Source organism: Scyliorhinus canicula, chromosome 6, assembly GCF_902713615.1.
Source record: "Scyliorhinus canicula chromosome 6, sScyCan1.1, whole genome shotgun sequence".
Classification (NCBI taxonomy): domain Eukaryota; kingdom Metazoa; phylum Chordata; class Chondrichthyes; order Carcharhiniformes; family Scyliorhinidae; genus Scyliorhinus; species Scyliorhinus canicula.
In genome coordinates, this window is record NC_052151.1 from 99,685,682 (window position 1) to 99,701,643 (window position 15,962).

The 15,962-nt window shown below is 49.4% G+C and overlaps 1 protein-coding gene across 1 annotated transcript in view; it reads left to right on the forward strand.

Annotated features, from left to right (window-relative positions):
- nkain2 (sodium/potassium transporting ATPase interacting 2) overlaps positions 1 to 15,962 on the forward strand; it is a 651,746-nt gene that overhangs the window by 364,057 nt on the left and 271,727 nt on the right. Inside the window, exon 3 of the mRNA XM_038799726.1 lies at positions 7,996 to 8,076. Within this exon, the coding sequence (XP_038655654.1) occupies positions 7,996 to 8,076 (81 nt within the window). The remainder of the gene's footprint in view (positions 1 to 7,995; positions 8,077 to 15,962) is intronic.

A 15,962-nucleotide genomic window follows, 5' to 3' on the forward strand; every position in this document is an offset into this window, starting at 1 on the left:
CACGCAAACATGGGAGAATGTGCAAACTCCACACGAACAGTGACCCAGAGCTGGGATTGAACCTTGGGACCTCAGCACCGTGAGGCAGAAATGCTAACCATTGCTCCACCTTGTTGCCCCAGAACTCCCTTCCTAACAACACTGTGGTTATATCTACACCATCAGTTCAAGAAGGCAGCTCACCACCACCCTGTCAAAGGCAACTAGGGATGGGCAATAAATGATGGCCGAGCCAGCGATGCCCACATCATTTGAAAGAATGAATGAAAAATAACTTGCAGGCTGGAAAGAAGACAGAAGTAACAAAGGTGCCAGCTCCCCTGATTGTGAGGTTACATACAGGTTCTGCTGCAGAGGACTCAGACCAGCCGTTCAATCAGACAGGCTACAGAAAAAGGCTAATACAAAATCAAAACAAATGTGGATACTGATAATCTGAAATAAAAACAGTAAATGTTGGAAATGTTCAGCAGGTTGGCAGCATCTGTGAAGAGAGAAAGAGTTAAGTGAATTGGACATTCTGAATTCTCCCTCAGTGTACAGGTGCCGGATTGGCGACTCGGGGATTTTCACAGTAACTACATTGCAGTGTTAATGTAAGCCTACTTCCGACACTAACAAAGATTATTATTATTATAAAAGTTAAACATGCAAAAGTTAGAAATGTGAAGCTCAGTGCAAGTTTGAGGAACAGCAGCTCAGGCTTGTCACTTTACATCCTTCTGAACTCAAGTTTGAGTACAATTTTAGGTTATAACCTCTTCCCCAATTTGTTTCTTTTTTCTTTGCCAGTTTATTTTTTCATATCTCATTTTCCCTTTGCTTTCAAATGGCAGCTATTCATGATTCTGCCTGCACAGCTTCTCCAGGCATATCCTTTGTATCTTTATGTAGCTCATTACCCCTTTGGCATATAACCTGTTCTACTGTCCACCCTATCACAGACCTTTCCTTTTGATAATTTTCTCACTACCACCTCCCCTTTTTTTATTCACTCAAAACTAATTTGATTTCTGACTTTTCTCAGTTCTGATTGGGCAGAATTCTCCAATTTTGAGGATATGTACGGAGGAAGTGTCTAGTTTTACGATGACAAAATCGGCGAAGCCACAACACAGACCTTCCAACCGGTGAGGGACTAGCAGCCATGCCACGCAAAACACTCGGCCTTCACAACATAAACGGCCGGGGAATTGCTGGGTCCGTGGCCGCGCATGCGCAAGGCAATGACATGCAGCGGTTGCACCGTACAACATGGCACCAGCTGCGCGTGGACATGACCTGCCAGTTATTTCCCTCCCCGGATACCCCCTCGCCACCCCCAGGCGACCCCCCCCACCAGTCCCCCCAGCCCTCGCCGACACCTCCCCTGCCAGCAGCACAGTCCGCAGTCACCGCACCGGGTTCCCGACTGCTGAGACCAGGAGTCATCGTGCCGTCGGGAACTCGGCCTATCAGAGCCGGAGCATCGGGGGAGGCCGTCCCATTGGCGTACGGCGTACTCCTTAATGACACCGTTACGGAGGGGGCGGAGTATCCAAAACCCGGTGCCATCCCTTATTCAGTCGTAAAACAGATTCTCTGCCCGATCGCGATTACGAAATTGGCATCGGCAAGCGGAGAATCCCGTCAGTGGTCAGAAACCAGAAACATTGGCCGGAATTCTCCACCGCCCTCCGCCAGTAGCAGGGTTCCCGATGCAGCGGAGAATCGGGTGTCAGGGAAATATTGGGATCACGATGCTCCGGCCTCCCGCTGGCGGTGGGATCGAGGATCGCACATGCGTGCCAGTGGGAGGATGCAAATGGGTCTTAATGACCCATTTGCATCCCCATTTAGCAGGCCGGGAACCATATTTTCCAGGCCCTTGTGATGCTCTGGTGTTCTGGGCTGGGAATCAGATGGGCGAGAATCACTACAAGTATTTCCCTGCGTGGCCCCAACGTGGTGGATGTTGCAGTGGGCCAAGGGGGTAACTCTAAGGCAGTTTTCCCCAAAGTTCATCCGAGGGCCACCCTTCCCTCCCCACAATGCAAGAGATGCAGACCCCACCCCCACCAGACCCCTCCCCACCACCCCACTTAAAGACCCACTAAATAAAGAGACCCCCAGGATCCCCTGAAATAGGGAGACCTCCCAAAGACTGCCCCAGAAAAGAGAAACTTGTCAGGAAGCCCCCCAGACAAAAGGCCCTTGCCTAGAAGCTAGAGAGTCGTCCAGAGAGAGGCAGTGAAGCACCACGTGTCAATTCCTGGAAAGATAAAGCAGTGACCTGTGTTTAAACCCCTCAGATCCTTGAGCTGCAAACCATTCATTCATTTCTCTTACTGGGCTGTGATTGACAGCTTCCACACAGACACAACTGTCAGCCTTGTTTCATACATCTTCCTTCATATTTACGAAACTCTGAAGTTCTCTAACCACAATGTTTATAAGAATAGTCATTTGCTTCCTGATCTGGGAGCGAAAATTAGTTGCAAATCACCTCTCAGGAGAATATAAGGCGGGGTTCTCTGTTGCCCGACGTCAATTTCGTAATCGACGATCAGGCGGAGAATCCCTTTTTACGACCAAATCGTGGGTGGCGCTTGCGTTTGGATGTTCCGCCCCTTCCAAAACGGCATGATCGGGGAATACGCCACACACATACGCCGTCGGGGGCGGGGGGGGTCGGGTCGGGGGTGGGGTGGGGTCGGGTCGGGGGCGGGGGGGTGGGGTCGGGGGCGGGGGGGTTGGGTCGGGGGCGGGGGGGGGCTGGAGTGACCTGGTATATGATTGGGACTCACCGATCGGCGGGCCGGTCTCTCTGTCGGCAGGTCTCTGACGCCGGTCACGCTCTCGTTGATGGCGCCCCCTAGCACATGGCGCCCCGGGCGACTGCCCGAGTTGCCGGTACCTTGAGCCGGCCCTGAGCACCGGGGTCCCAGGTTCAATTCCTGCTTGGGTCACCGGCTTTGCAGAGTCTGCACGTCCTCCTCGTGTCTGCGTGGGTTTCCTCTGGGTGCTCCGGTTTCCTCCCACAAGTCCCGAAAGACGTGCTGTTAGGTGAATTGGACATTCTGAATTCTGAGCCATAATACAGCACCTGAGGCCGACGTCTCAACTTTCATTGCAGCACAAGCAGAAGACACCCAAAATCTGCATGTTCAGACTGCTCTCATACAAGGTCAGATTGCCGCCTTCATGACTGGGGATGCCAGTGTTCAAAAGGGCTTGCAGCTCAGCAATCTGTCCTCTGACTGGTTACAAAGACGTCACCGCATGGAGCACAAACCTGCTGCACTTGTTCAAGATGACAGCATTCATGTTTCCACCAATGTCATTTTGCTAATGCTCTTGCTTTTGCCTGTCAGACAACCAGCTCAAACTGTTACTTCTGACCCTCAATTCTCAGAGCTGCTTGAGGCCATCATCGCTGGCCATTTGCAGTCTTCTGCGCTGAAAATCAGCAGCCTTCCACCATCGATGCTGCAGCTTCTGGGGTAGCGTTCCAATGGAGCACTCGTTATAGGGAAGGCTAGGACTAAAGGATTATCACAGGAATGAATAGTTGATGTTTTTATGGAATATTGTATGATTTACTTTATTAATATGATTTGTAACATTTTTTTGTAAATTTAGAGTGCCCAATTAATTTTTTCCAATTAAGGGGCAATTTAGTGTGGCCAATCCACCTACCCTGCACATCTTTTGGGTTGTGGGGGTGAAACCCATGCAAACACGAGGAAAATGTGCAAACTCCACACAGACAGTGACCCAGAGCCGGGAGCAAACCTGGGACCTCGGCCCCGTGAGGCAGCAATGCTAACCACTGTGCACCGAAACATTTATTTTTGATGGCTTTTATTTCTATATTGTGGCCAATTGAATATTTTGATCCTGTGCATAAAGGTTTCATCATCACCGTCACCTTCACAGCCACTGGCAATTCTTCCTCGCTGTGCTCTGAGATTGCACTTGCGGCTGCAACAGTTTCATTGAGCATATCCTTACACTGGCCCCTGGTCACTGTCCGTGTGGAGTTTACACATTCTCCCCGTGTCTGCATGGGTTTCACTTCACAACGCAAAGATGTGCAGGGTAGGTGGATTGGGCATGCTAAATTGCCCCTTAATTGGAAAGAAAAAAGAATTGGGTACCCTAAATTTATTTTTTTAAAAGAGGATGTCCTTGCTAAACTGCTGATGTGTGACACATTATTCCTTGCTGAGGTTCAATCCCTGAACACCCTGAGTGGATAATACCACCTGTTAAGAGTACTCCTCCCATTTCTTCTTCTCCTTCTTTCAGCAGCTTAGCCTGGTCTACATGACGTCTGCTTATTCTCCCAGTCATGTTGTATTTCAGAGAGAATGCTTACCACGGCACCCATCTCTTGAGAGTAACTAGTTTGTCTAGAACCTTTGAAGTCAGGACCAACCCTTTCACTGCCTACCGCAATACCCTCTGTAGACTCTTGACAATTGCAAAGAATTCTGAAAAGCAGCAAATTCTTTCCGGCTAATGAACACATATTCAACCATGCGAGATTTAAGGACAGTGTTAACTGGAGCTGTGTCTCCAAAATGGCAAGCTGGTGTCAAATCAGCATTAAACTCTGATTTAATATAAGTGCTGCTATTTTGAATATACGTAAATTGATATAATTTCCTGCCTGCCCTGTAGTTCTTCCAGTGCCCAGATTATAACCTTGACATACCTATCCATTGTGGTGAAAATGGTGGAAGTGGCCAAACATCATGGGCGGGATTCTCTCAGTCCGGGGCCGGACCGGAGAATTCCCGCGACCGGCGCGAATTGCGCCCCGACGCCGGCATGCGATTCTCCGCAGCACCATTGGCACCGACGTGGTTGGTGCAGCGACAGTCGGGGGCCGCACTACGCAGCCCCCAGCCGATTCGGCAGTCGTGAAAAACCCGAGTCCCGCCGGTGCCATCCAAACCTGCTCTCAGCCGGTGGGAACTCAGCGTGGAAGGTTCAGGGGGCGACCTGTGGGGGTGGAGGAGGGGGGTCTGACCGGGGGGTGGGGGGGGGCCTCCGATGCGACCTGGCCCACGATCGGGGCCCACCGATCAACGGGCCGGCCTCTCTGGCTGGGGGCCTCCTTTCTTCCGCGCCGGCTCCTGTAGCCCTGCGCCATGTTGCATTAGGGCCGGCGCGTTGAAGGGAGCCACTGCGCATGCGCGGATCCTATGGCGCCCAGGTGAAGCCGGGATCAGTAGCTGGAGCGGCGTGAACCCCTCCAGTGCCGTGCTGGCCCCTTGTAGGGGCCAGAATTGCTGATCCTGAGGCCGTCTTGACGCCGTCGAGAAACGTGATGGCGTTTCCGACGGTGTCAACACTTAGCCTCAGGATCACAGAATCTCGTCCCATAAGTCTTGCCCCCGAACACAGTACTTCGTGTTGTTGCAGTGGGCAGGAATGGGCTTGTTCCTCACATGTGTGTTCCATGGACGCAGCTGACAATTTAAATCATCAGCTGACTCCACTGAAGTGGTATATTGGTAACCTTTGATTGTCAAACCCAAAGTGTGCAGTTTAAACCTGGTGACAATAGGTATGAACTTTGTGGATTAATTTGGAGAGCCAGGATGCCATATTTGGATAGATATATTTAGAGAGATATGGTACCCCTTTAGATCTAATTCAAGAACACCTTTAGGGGAGGTAAGGTGCCCTTTGATGGAGATCAGGTGCACTTTAGAATTGTTAAAAGCAGACATAAGTGCGAGTAGAAAGTGCATAAACTCATCACTGTCAAGTCATTGGAACTGTTAACAGACCTGTAAAAGTCATTGTCAAAGCTGGACCTGCCAAAGATATCTGTCAAACGCACCTATAAAAGGGAGTTGTCACAGGAAGCTTTCAAGGCTTTTAAAAGTTCTGCCCTTTAAATCTTTGAAAACAAATGTTGGGAGAGTTAAAAATTGATTGCTCGCTGTCTGGTGTCATAATCCTGAGTGTTTCCATCACTGAATGAGTGTTGCATGACTGATTTCACAACCATAAATTATCACAATGGTGTGCTGACCATTTCACAGTTTGATTGACAATTACAAGTTGTTGTAGACCTTTAGATGTAGGACTATCAATTCCAATGCAGCATATGCATTGGATGCCATTCTGGGAAGGGCGTTAGCAAATTTGAAGCCAGATGTTTTCTCCCAGGTCAGGTGCATTGATTTGTAATCCAGCCCGACCCTCCTGGACTGAAAATTCAACGTCTGGGCAGACATTTTTTAAAGTTGGGGTGGTGGAGCCTGGAATTCTCCAATCTCTGCACGCCTGGCCTCGAAGCGAAGATCTGGACCCAACTTTGCTAATGCCCTTCTCATTAAGGCATTCAATTCATACATTGCAGATACCAATTTGTACCTCCATAGCTACTCAGAGAAACCAAAATATGGGGTGCTGTGGAATCTATGTGTTTTCAACTTCATGACATTTAATAGCCATTGACAATAGTTGTAGGATACATATTTACAGTTACTGGACCCTGTTTTTTGAATGCTTGGGACCGGACAGATGCTGGTTTTGGGGATATTTCAGATTTTAGATCCTAAAGCACGCACTTATAATGCATAAAATAAAGTATACAAAATAAAGAATAAAAGGGTTTGATCCAAGTTGCTACCCATTTCTCCCCGTGTTTGCGTGGGTTTCGCCCACACAACCCAAAGATGTGCAGGGTAGGTGAATTGGCCATGTTAAGTTTCCCCTTAATTGGAAAAAAATAATTGGGTACTCTGAATTTATTTTTTAAAAAAATTTTTTTAAAGTTGCTACCCATGATACCAGTTTTGAATGTCACTGGTTTTCAGGCCCTTCTGGATTTTGGTATGCTGAATAAGAGGCCCGGTACCTGTCCTCTGTTTCAGAGTACCAGGGGCTGGTTTAGCACAGTGGGCTAAACAGCTGGCTTGTAATGCCGAACAAGGCCAGCAGCGCGGGTTCAATTCCCGCACCAGCCTCCTCGAACAGGTGCCGGAATGTGGCGACTAGGGGCTTTTCACAGTAACGTCATTAAAACTTATTTGTGACAATAAGCTATTATTATTATTATAGATTGATCTTCGGAGGAATTTGGAAGTTTATCTGCGACAATTTTTTCCCAATTCATCATTCCTAAGGCCATTAGAGAGAGTTAAACAGTGGGCCTTATAGGAAATTAAATAACCTCAAAATCAAATATACAGTGGATCTGGAATAAAATCAGAAAAATACTGGAAATACTCAGCAGGTCTGGGACCATTGGTGGAAAGAGAGAAATAGGATTAATCTTTTGACTTTTCATCCAACTGGAACAAATGACAGATTTGGCAGTTTATTAACACGTGCCGAACCAGGCAAAAATGTGAGTTGGGGTAGGTGGGGGTGGGGGGGGGGATACTGCAGGGCGGGGGTGGGGGGTGGGAGGGGGGGATGCTGGGAAGAGGAACAAACTAAAGAGGATTTTTTTTATAAAGGTGGAAAGCAGAAATGATTAAATGTAAAAATGGAGGTTGGTGAAAGACAAAGGAGGGATATTAAAGGAACAATAAATAAATAAAAGATGGTTCCAGAAGAGATGGGGATAGCATAAGCAGAACTATTTGAGAGAATCCGAGCAGTGGTTATAGGAATTCCTTAGATCCGAGAATAAGGTAAATATCTCTATGAAATGTTGATAAATGTATCGGATATTACAGATCTAATTTTAAAATATATCATTTGGAAACGTCCTCAAAATTTAAAGGTTGAGTAAATGTATGCCTCGCTACTTAAAAAGGAGATTGAAAGTTTATTGTTTCACCCACAGGGCATGTTTTTATTTATTAGTAATTATAATATTATTTCCAGATTTTTCGAAATACAAGTTTCACGCTTTGAAATGTTAACATCTCGTTCACATGATCGTAGTTGCATGCATCATTATCTGTATTTAGCTCAAATTAAGGCATCTTCCAATTAGTCATTTGACATGGTGTTTTTCTCTTTTCTTCCTCTTTCCCAAAGTATGCTATCTGGATGGTCCTCTGGGTCACGTGGAACGTGTTTGTTATCTGCTTCTACTTGGAGGTTGGAGGCCTTGCAAAGGTAATTGGCTACCTGATGTTCCAAAGCTATGCACCCTCTAATAATCAAGCTACTAAATCGGACTTGAGTTCTGCAAAACATTATCTGTCCCGAAATATTTTTTCAAGATTATCACGTCATTCTGACTAGGTTGACACAACTGTGGCTATATCTGTTCTGTGCAAACTGTATTCTGACAAACAGGTGCAAGATGCGGTAAGTTCATTCATGTAGAGAATCTGCAGAAAAACTGAGTTTATTCCAGCGGCAATTCCAAAGACCTTTAACATAACTTGATATGAATTCTAAATATCTCCGCATTGACAAAGCTAGAATGTACTTTTCTCTCCTCGAGGGAGAGAAACTGCTTAACTTGTTTTAAATAATGTTGTTATATTTACGCATTAATTATTGCTATCTCTAGAGGAATAAGTGCCATAAGGGGTTATGGGCTGTAGCTCATGGAATAACTAAACAATAAAATGAGATAGCGTTGTGCAACCATTTCACTTAGCAAAAATAACATGAGTACCAGTAGACTACGGCCTGAATCTTGCGCTCGTTGGGTGCACATAAGCAATGGGACATAACGTTCACTTTCAGCCATGATCTGAATCTGACTGTAATTTCACACTGACTGGCCAATTAGCTGGCACCAGCATTAAGTGCTTGCTAAGAAAAGCTGTTTGTTGCAAAAAACGTGAAGGCTGCCTGTCCGATTGTCTGTCTCTCAACCGTAATAATGGACCATGTAAAATCACCACCAATTGCCTCCTCGATGGTTTTAATTGCCTGCTCTATTGTTAGCGGGCGTGCTTCAGACTCCCACAGATGGATAGATCATTTCTATGACAAGGTTCGGGACATGATAACACATTCTCAGACTTTTCCTCCATTTCTGTTGAGGAACCTGCGAGGGATGATGCCATGTGTTTGTTTCATTTTGAAAATGAGCTGGTATAGCTTTGTATCAGTACCAATATGGAAAGGTGACTTTTCCTTGTTTAATGATTATTGTGATATGAAGATGCCGGCGTTGGACTGGGATGAGCACAGTAAAAAGTCTTACAGCACCAGCTTAAAGTCCAACAGTTTGTTTCGAATCACTAGCTTTTGGAGCACGCTGCTTCCTTAGGTGAATGAGGAAGGAGCAGTTCTCCAAAAGCTAGTGCTGAAACAAACCTGTTGGACTTTAACCTGGTATTGTAAGACTTCTTACAATGATTAGTGTGATATGTGGAACGTTACATAGTTGATTTTCAACTCTTTGTTACTGTTGACCGCATGATAAACAAAATATTCGCTATTTGAAAGACATGAGGAATAAAGTATTTGCTCCTGTACCTGTTTGCATTTCATTCAATTCCGAGTGTGGGCTGCTTGGCTGGCCAGAATGTTCTTTTGTTTCTCCACTTGTTTTCTCTCATGTATGAATAGTGCCTTATGCTCAATTGTGTTTTCCGAATGATGCAAAAATATGGACATGGGCTGGTTGGCCGAATGTGGTGGTACATTCAATGTAATTCAGTGTAATACAGGATTTGGCTACGTAGGTGTTAGTAGTTCAGTCAGTTTTGGGATCAGAAATAGAAAAGAAATTCATAACAGAATTAGAAAAAAAGTACCTTCATATTTTGGGTGAAATCTTGCTTTTAAATGCTAGATGATCAGGTTTCCTTATTGGAGCTTAAGGAACCACGCGGGTCTGCGCTTGCGCACCAATGAGCGGGCACGCATGCGCAGTGTGCCCGCATTTTTTTATGTGGTCGAGGCCGTCATTTTGAAGACCACTTGCAGCCGGCATTGTTAAAAGTCCACTGCTGCGTGTGAATTTGCGCAATCGGGAGCGCCACGGTGCACGGCTCCGCGGCTCGCCCAACACCTGCCCACGACCCACCCGCAGGTTGCGACCCCGACATTGAAAATGCCTGTGCTAGCCGACAGTAAAGTTATGAGCGTCATGACGTCAGGACACACACCGAACGTCTTCTCTCGCGCAATTTGACAGACTTCTGGGTTGGGGACATGCCGACCGGTCACCGTAAAACTCTGGCCCAGAGCTTAAAACATGAATTAAAAAACTAGAAAATCAAGAATTTTAAATAAAGACATAGCTCATTGGTATACAATTGTGTTTAATGTTGAATGGTCACGTGAGACTGGCTGCCGCTCTGAAGATCATATTTTCTTGTCAGAGCAGTCATTGCTGGATATCTATTTGACTGTGATGAAGTAGCCTATTTTGGGGGGTAAAATGCTGTTATTTCATCCTGCTCCAAGAGTACTTTGGTAGGAGTACAAACAGCACATTACCCATAGTAGTTATATTGAAGTCCTGGGCAGAATTTAATGGTTGCAGCAGGAATATTGTCCACTGGCTGGGAAACAGTGGTATCTCCACCCTGGCTGTTTTTGGGACGTCCAGTGGGGTTAGGATCCAATTGGACACTTGACTTCCTGTGTCCACTGCAGTGCATTTTCCCCACCCACCTCAGAAAGGTGCTTTTTAGAGGTTCCTCTTCTGAGATCTGTTGAGCAATCAGAGGCTAAGGTACCAGCAGCGTCACTGGAAGTGGTGGTCCCTGTCAGTGTTGTAGTGCATCCTACCCCAGGGATCAATGATGGAGCCAAAGGGAAAAGATGAATGGAGTGAGTTTGCCAGGGCCAGACAGGGAGACGATGGGGTATAGGGGAAGGGTTGTCGATTTGTGGGTCAGAAGGGAATTTTTTTCCATCAGTGCCTCCATTAGGCATAGAATGCCCGGGAAGGAATGACTCCCCTCCTAGGCCTCAGATCTACCCATCAGGTTATCCCTAACTGTAGGCTTGTACGGCCACTACTGGTGAAATAGCAGCGCAGTGGATTGAGCCACTTAATGGCTGAAATTCGTTGAACCGTTGTGCCCTGACATCATTTAAGGGAGGCAGGAAAGTGGCCAAATTACCACCCTGCACCTTTCCAATTGCTCACATGGTGTCCCCACCCATTACTTGTAAACCTGGCCCTGGTCTTGAAACTATTCTTTCTTAACTGCCAAAACAATGACTGATTGCTGTGAGATAATAATGAACCAACATAGTTAAAGTGCAGTTGTCCATATTAAAACATACCGGCCATACTATAATACTCCCATTGCCCAGTTAAACAAATAACAACTGCCACTTTTATTTACATATAACTACAATGCAGAGGCTTACAGCCTTGTGACTGCAAGTCAGCTTCCAGGATTAAACTGATGCAGAAACCCACACTTTTCTCCTTTTCGACGGAGGAGTGCCAAATTTCGGAGGCATGAAGGGTTTGTAAAAAGAATGCCACAGGCCTGCCTGCCTGGTTGAGGGTGGTGGCTAGTGCGTCATCTGACACATCGCTCTCGACTTGAATTGGTAACGTCTCGTCAACTGCGTGCATAGCGGTCATGGCAATGTCGGCCTTAATACAGTTGAAGGCCTGGTGATCCTCGGCCGTTCGGGAAAAAAGGACGCATTGGATGAGTGGGCGGGCCTTGTCCTCATAATGTGGGACCCACTGGGCGTAGTAAGAAAAGAACCCCAGGCAACGTTTGAGGGCTTTGGGGCAGGGGGAGTTCCATGAGGGGGCGCATGCTGTCGGGATCGGGCCCCAGAACTCCGTTCTGGACCACATAGCCGAGGATGGCTAAGTGGTTTGTGCTGAACACACGCTTCTACTTGTTGTAAGTTAGGTTGAGGAGCGTGGCGGTGCGGAGAAATTTGGCAAGATTGGCATCATGGTCCTGCTTATCGTGGCCGCAGATGGTGACATTGTCAAGGTACGGGGAGGTGGCCCGCAGCCCGTACCGGTCAACCATTCAGTCCATTTCCCGTTGGAAAACCGAGACCCCGGTGATGACGCTGAAGGGAACCCGAGAAAGTGGTAGAGGCGGCCATCTGCCTCGAAGGCAGTGTATAGGCGGTCCGCCTTACGGATGGGGAGCTGGTGGTAGGCGGATTTTAGGTCCACAGTTGAGAAGACCCGGTACTGTGCAATCTGATTGACCATTTCAGATATGCGTGGGAAGGGATACGCGTCGAGCTGCGTGTACCTATTGATGGTCTGGCGTCCACGACCTTTCTGTGTTTCTCCCCAGTTTTCACCACTACCACTTGAGCTCTCCAGGGGCTGTTGCTGCCCTCGATTATGTCTTCCCGAAGCAGTCGCTGGACTTCGGACTTGATGAAGGTCCTGTCTTGGGCGCTGTACCGTCTGCTCCTGGTGGCGACGGGTTTGCAATCTGGGGTTAAGTTTGCAAATAGGGAAGGTGGATCGACCTTTAGGGTCACGAGGCCGCTCACAGTAATGGGTGGTAGGGGCCTGCCAAATTTCAAAGTTAGGCTCTGGAGGTTGCACTGGAAGTCCAGGCTGAGTAGTAAGGCAGCGCAGAGGTTGGGGAGGACGTCGAGGCGGAAGCCGGTAAACTCCACGCCCTGGACAGTGAGAGTGGCTATGCAGTACCCCCGGATCACCACGGAGTGGGACCCGGAGGCCAGGGAGAATCTCTGATTGGGGGGGTGTACCGCGGGGGAGCAGCGCCTTACCGTATCGGGATGAATGAAGCTCTCGGTGCTCCCAGAGTCCAGCAGACAGGAGATCTCGTGCCCATCGATTTTCAAGTTTGTTGAGGTGGTTGCTAGGTTGTGTGGGCGAGACTGGTCAATCGTGACTGAGGCGAGTCGTCGATGGTGGCAGACGATGGGGTCCCCAGGGGTCATGGGTCCTGGTACGATGGCAGCGCCCACGGGCCGCATGTGTTGTGGGGAAGACAAGATGGTGGCGCTTGATGCTCCTGGGGAGGACAGGATGGTGGTGCCCACGGGCCACACGTGGTCCGAGGAGGGGAAGATGGTGCCGCCCACTGGCAGTATGATGGGGGGGTCGGAACAGTAGCGGCGACTGAGCGGGCCTGGCACACCGCAGCAAAGAGCCCCTTCTTGCTGCAGGCCTTACAAAGGGCGGTCCGGGCTGGGCAGTGTTGTCGGGGGTGTTTTGGCTGCCCACAGAAGTAACATCTGGGGCCCCCGGAGTTGGTTGGCGGCACGTGGCACAGGTTTGGGGTTGGCTGAGTGGGGTCTCCGATGGGGCGGCCGTCTGCAGAGTCCACGATACGTAGGAGGGGGCGGAGGGTGTATTGGCCTGGCTGTTGCGTAAGGCGATTGTCAGTGAGAGCGCAGGATTTTTGGTTGCCGCGCGGTCGAGCGTGGCCCCTTCTAAAAGGCACTGGCGGATGTAATCTGACCCTATCCCCGTAACATAAGCGTCCATCATAAGCAACTTCGAGTGTTCCGTGGCCGTGACAGCCTGACAGTCACAGTCTCTGACTAGGGGAATTAGAGCACGACAGAAATCTTCTACTGACTCACCAGGGAGTTGACTACGAGTGGAGAGGATGTGTCTGGCGTAAAGTGTGTTAGTCCGCTGAGCGTAGTTTTCTTTGAGTAGCGCCATGGCATCGTCATAGGTCGGCGGGTCCTGGATAAGCGGAAAGACGTTGGAGCTCAGCCGCGTGTAGAGGATCTGAATCTTCTGAGCTTCCAGAATAGGGTCTGGTGCAGACCTGATGTAAGCTTCGAAACAGGCTAGCCAATGTTCAAAGTCCTTTTTGGCGTTGCCTGATTGCAGATCCAGCTGCAGGCGATCCGGCTTGATGCGGAGGTCCATCTTCTGAAAACTTTAGTGTATTAAATTGATGCACGATCAATTACACAAAGATGAGAGTTGAATGCAATCGAGGCTTTACTACACTAAGATGTGTGGCCTTCTACAGCAGCTGGCGAAATGGCTGCTGTACGGGGAGCACATACATTTATACTCCACCTCCTGGGCGGAGCCAGCAGGCAGGAATCTACCCCCGTACCTGTAGTACAAGGGCCTTACCTTAATACCCATATATACAATACAACAGTGGTGACTACCACAGCTTGCACCTCCAATCCCCTCTACCATCCGTCATCTTCCCCACTTAACTCCTGCCCCTTTAATTCCACTCTGTACCTAGCCCATCCCAGAGGGCCCCTTTCTTCACCCTTGACCATGTCGTCTCTCACCCCCTACCGCTTCGCAGAAACCTCCGCCCCCCCCCCCGCTTTTCCGCTTCCCCTTCTTCCCCCCCTAGTTCCCCTTTCCCCCCTCCCCACGGTCACCCCTCTTAGCCTTGCCCCCCACCACCTCACTTCCGTTCACAAGAATAACCAGCTGCCCCCTGCCCAAAGACACATCCTAATGACCTCGCCCTCCCTCTCACCCCCCCCCCCCCCCCCCCCACACTCCTCAGCTCAAAGAGGAAGGCCTCCTGCTGGCTTTACTCTCCCCCACCCAAACAAGGACTTCTCCTGAACTTCAGGTAGCCTACTCCAAAAGCAAACAAACACTTGCTAACATCCATCCCCTCATAAACTTTTCACCCCTACAACTCCTTACAATCTCAACATTGAACAGAACCCCCCCCCCCCCCAAAAATACGGAAATCCCCCAATTCCTACACCCACTTCAAACATGCTCCCGACCATTACATAGTGCCAGCACCCTGGTTCCCAAGCATTGTCCACTCAGTTCTCCCCCAGTTTATGCTCCTTAATGAAGTCTTCGGCCATTTCTGGGGTCTTCAAATAATACTCCCGGCCTCCGAACATCACACATAATTTCGCCGGGTAGAGCACCCGAAACCTGATCTGCCGCCGGTACAGCACCGCCTTGGAACCTTATTGAAACCTGCCTGCCATTTTGCCAACTCGGCTCCGATGTCGTGATAAATCTGGATGTTATTTCCCTCCCAGTTGCAGCTACGCTTCTCCCTGGCCCACCGTGAAATTTTCTCTTTCTCCACAAATTTATGGAGTCTCACGATCACCACCCGCGGCGGCTCCCCAGCTCCAGGCTTTTGCCTCAGAGACCTATGCGCTCGGCCCACTTCAGGTGACTTATCTAGCATCCCTTCTGCCACCAGTCCCGCCAGCATCCTCGAGACGTACCTCGTGGCACTCACACCTTGCACTCCTTCAGACAGGCCCACTATTTGCAGGTTGTGTCTTCTCGAGGTATTCTCCTGCTCCTCAACCTTTGCCCTCAGCGTTTTACAAATGTATCCTCGGAGCCCCACCTCCGCCTCCAGAGCCACCACACGATCGCTGTGGTCCAAGATCACTCCTTCAATCTCCCGAATCTGTGACCCCTGCACGTCCAAACACCTCTCCATCCACTCCAAAGTACTCTTCAGGGGTGCCACAGCTTCTGCTATGGCCTTTGCATGATCCTCATTCATTTCTTTCCTTTCTTTATGGAATTCCTCCTTGATAAAAGTCATCAGTTCCTGTATCTGGGGCCTTACAGCTTGCCCCTTCCCCGCCTGAATGCTGGAAGAGACTGTGAAGCACAAGACTTTCAACTTTCCAGTCAAACCTCTCACTGTTTTCTGCCAGGTCCGGTGATCAGAGGACATAGGCTGCGATTCTCCGCAATCACGATGGGTGGGAGAATAGCGGGAGGTCCGCTCCCGCACCTCCCGCTATTCTCCCACCCCCCCAAAATGGCGTGTCCGATTTTCCGACACGCCGCTCGGAGAAACGCGGGCCGCCGTTTTTGACGGCGGCTCGCGCTTCTCCGACCCGGATGGGCCGAGCGGCCTGCCGTTCCCAACCTGTTCACGACGGCGGCAACCACACCTGGTCGCTGCTGTCGTGAACATGGTGCGCCAGGTAAGCGTGGGGCCTAGTGGGGGCGGATCGGGGATCGAGCACCACGACCCTGCTCGGGAGGGGACTGGCCCGCGGGACAGGGCGGCTGAGGGGAAAGACGGCAACCGCGCATGCGCAGGTTTGAGATGTCCAACCCGCGCATGCGCAGCTGATGTCATTAGTCTCCGCCGCGGCGTCATTCTTGGCGCGCCGGGCCT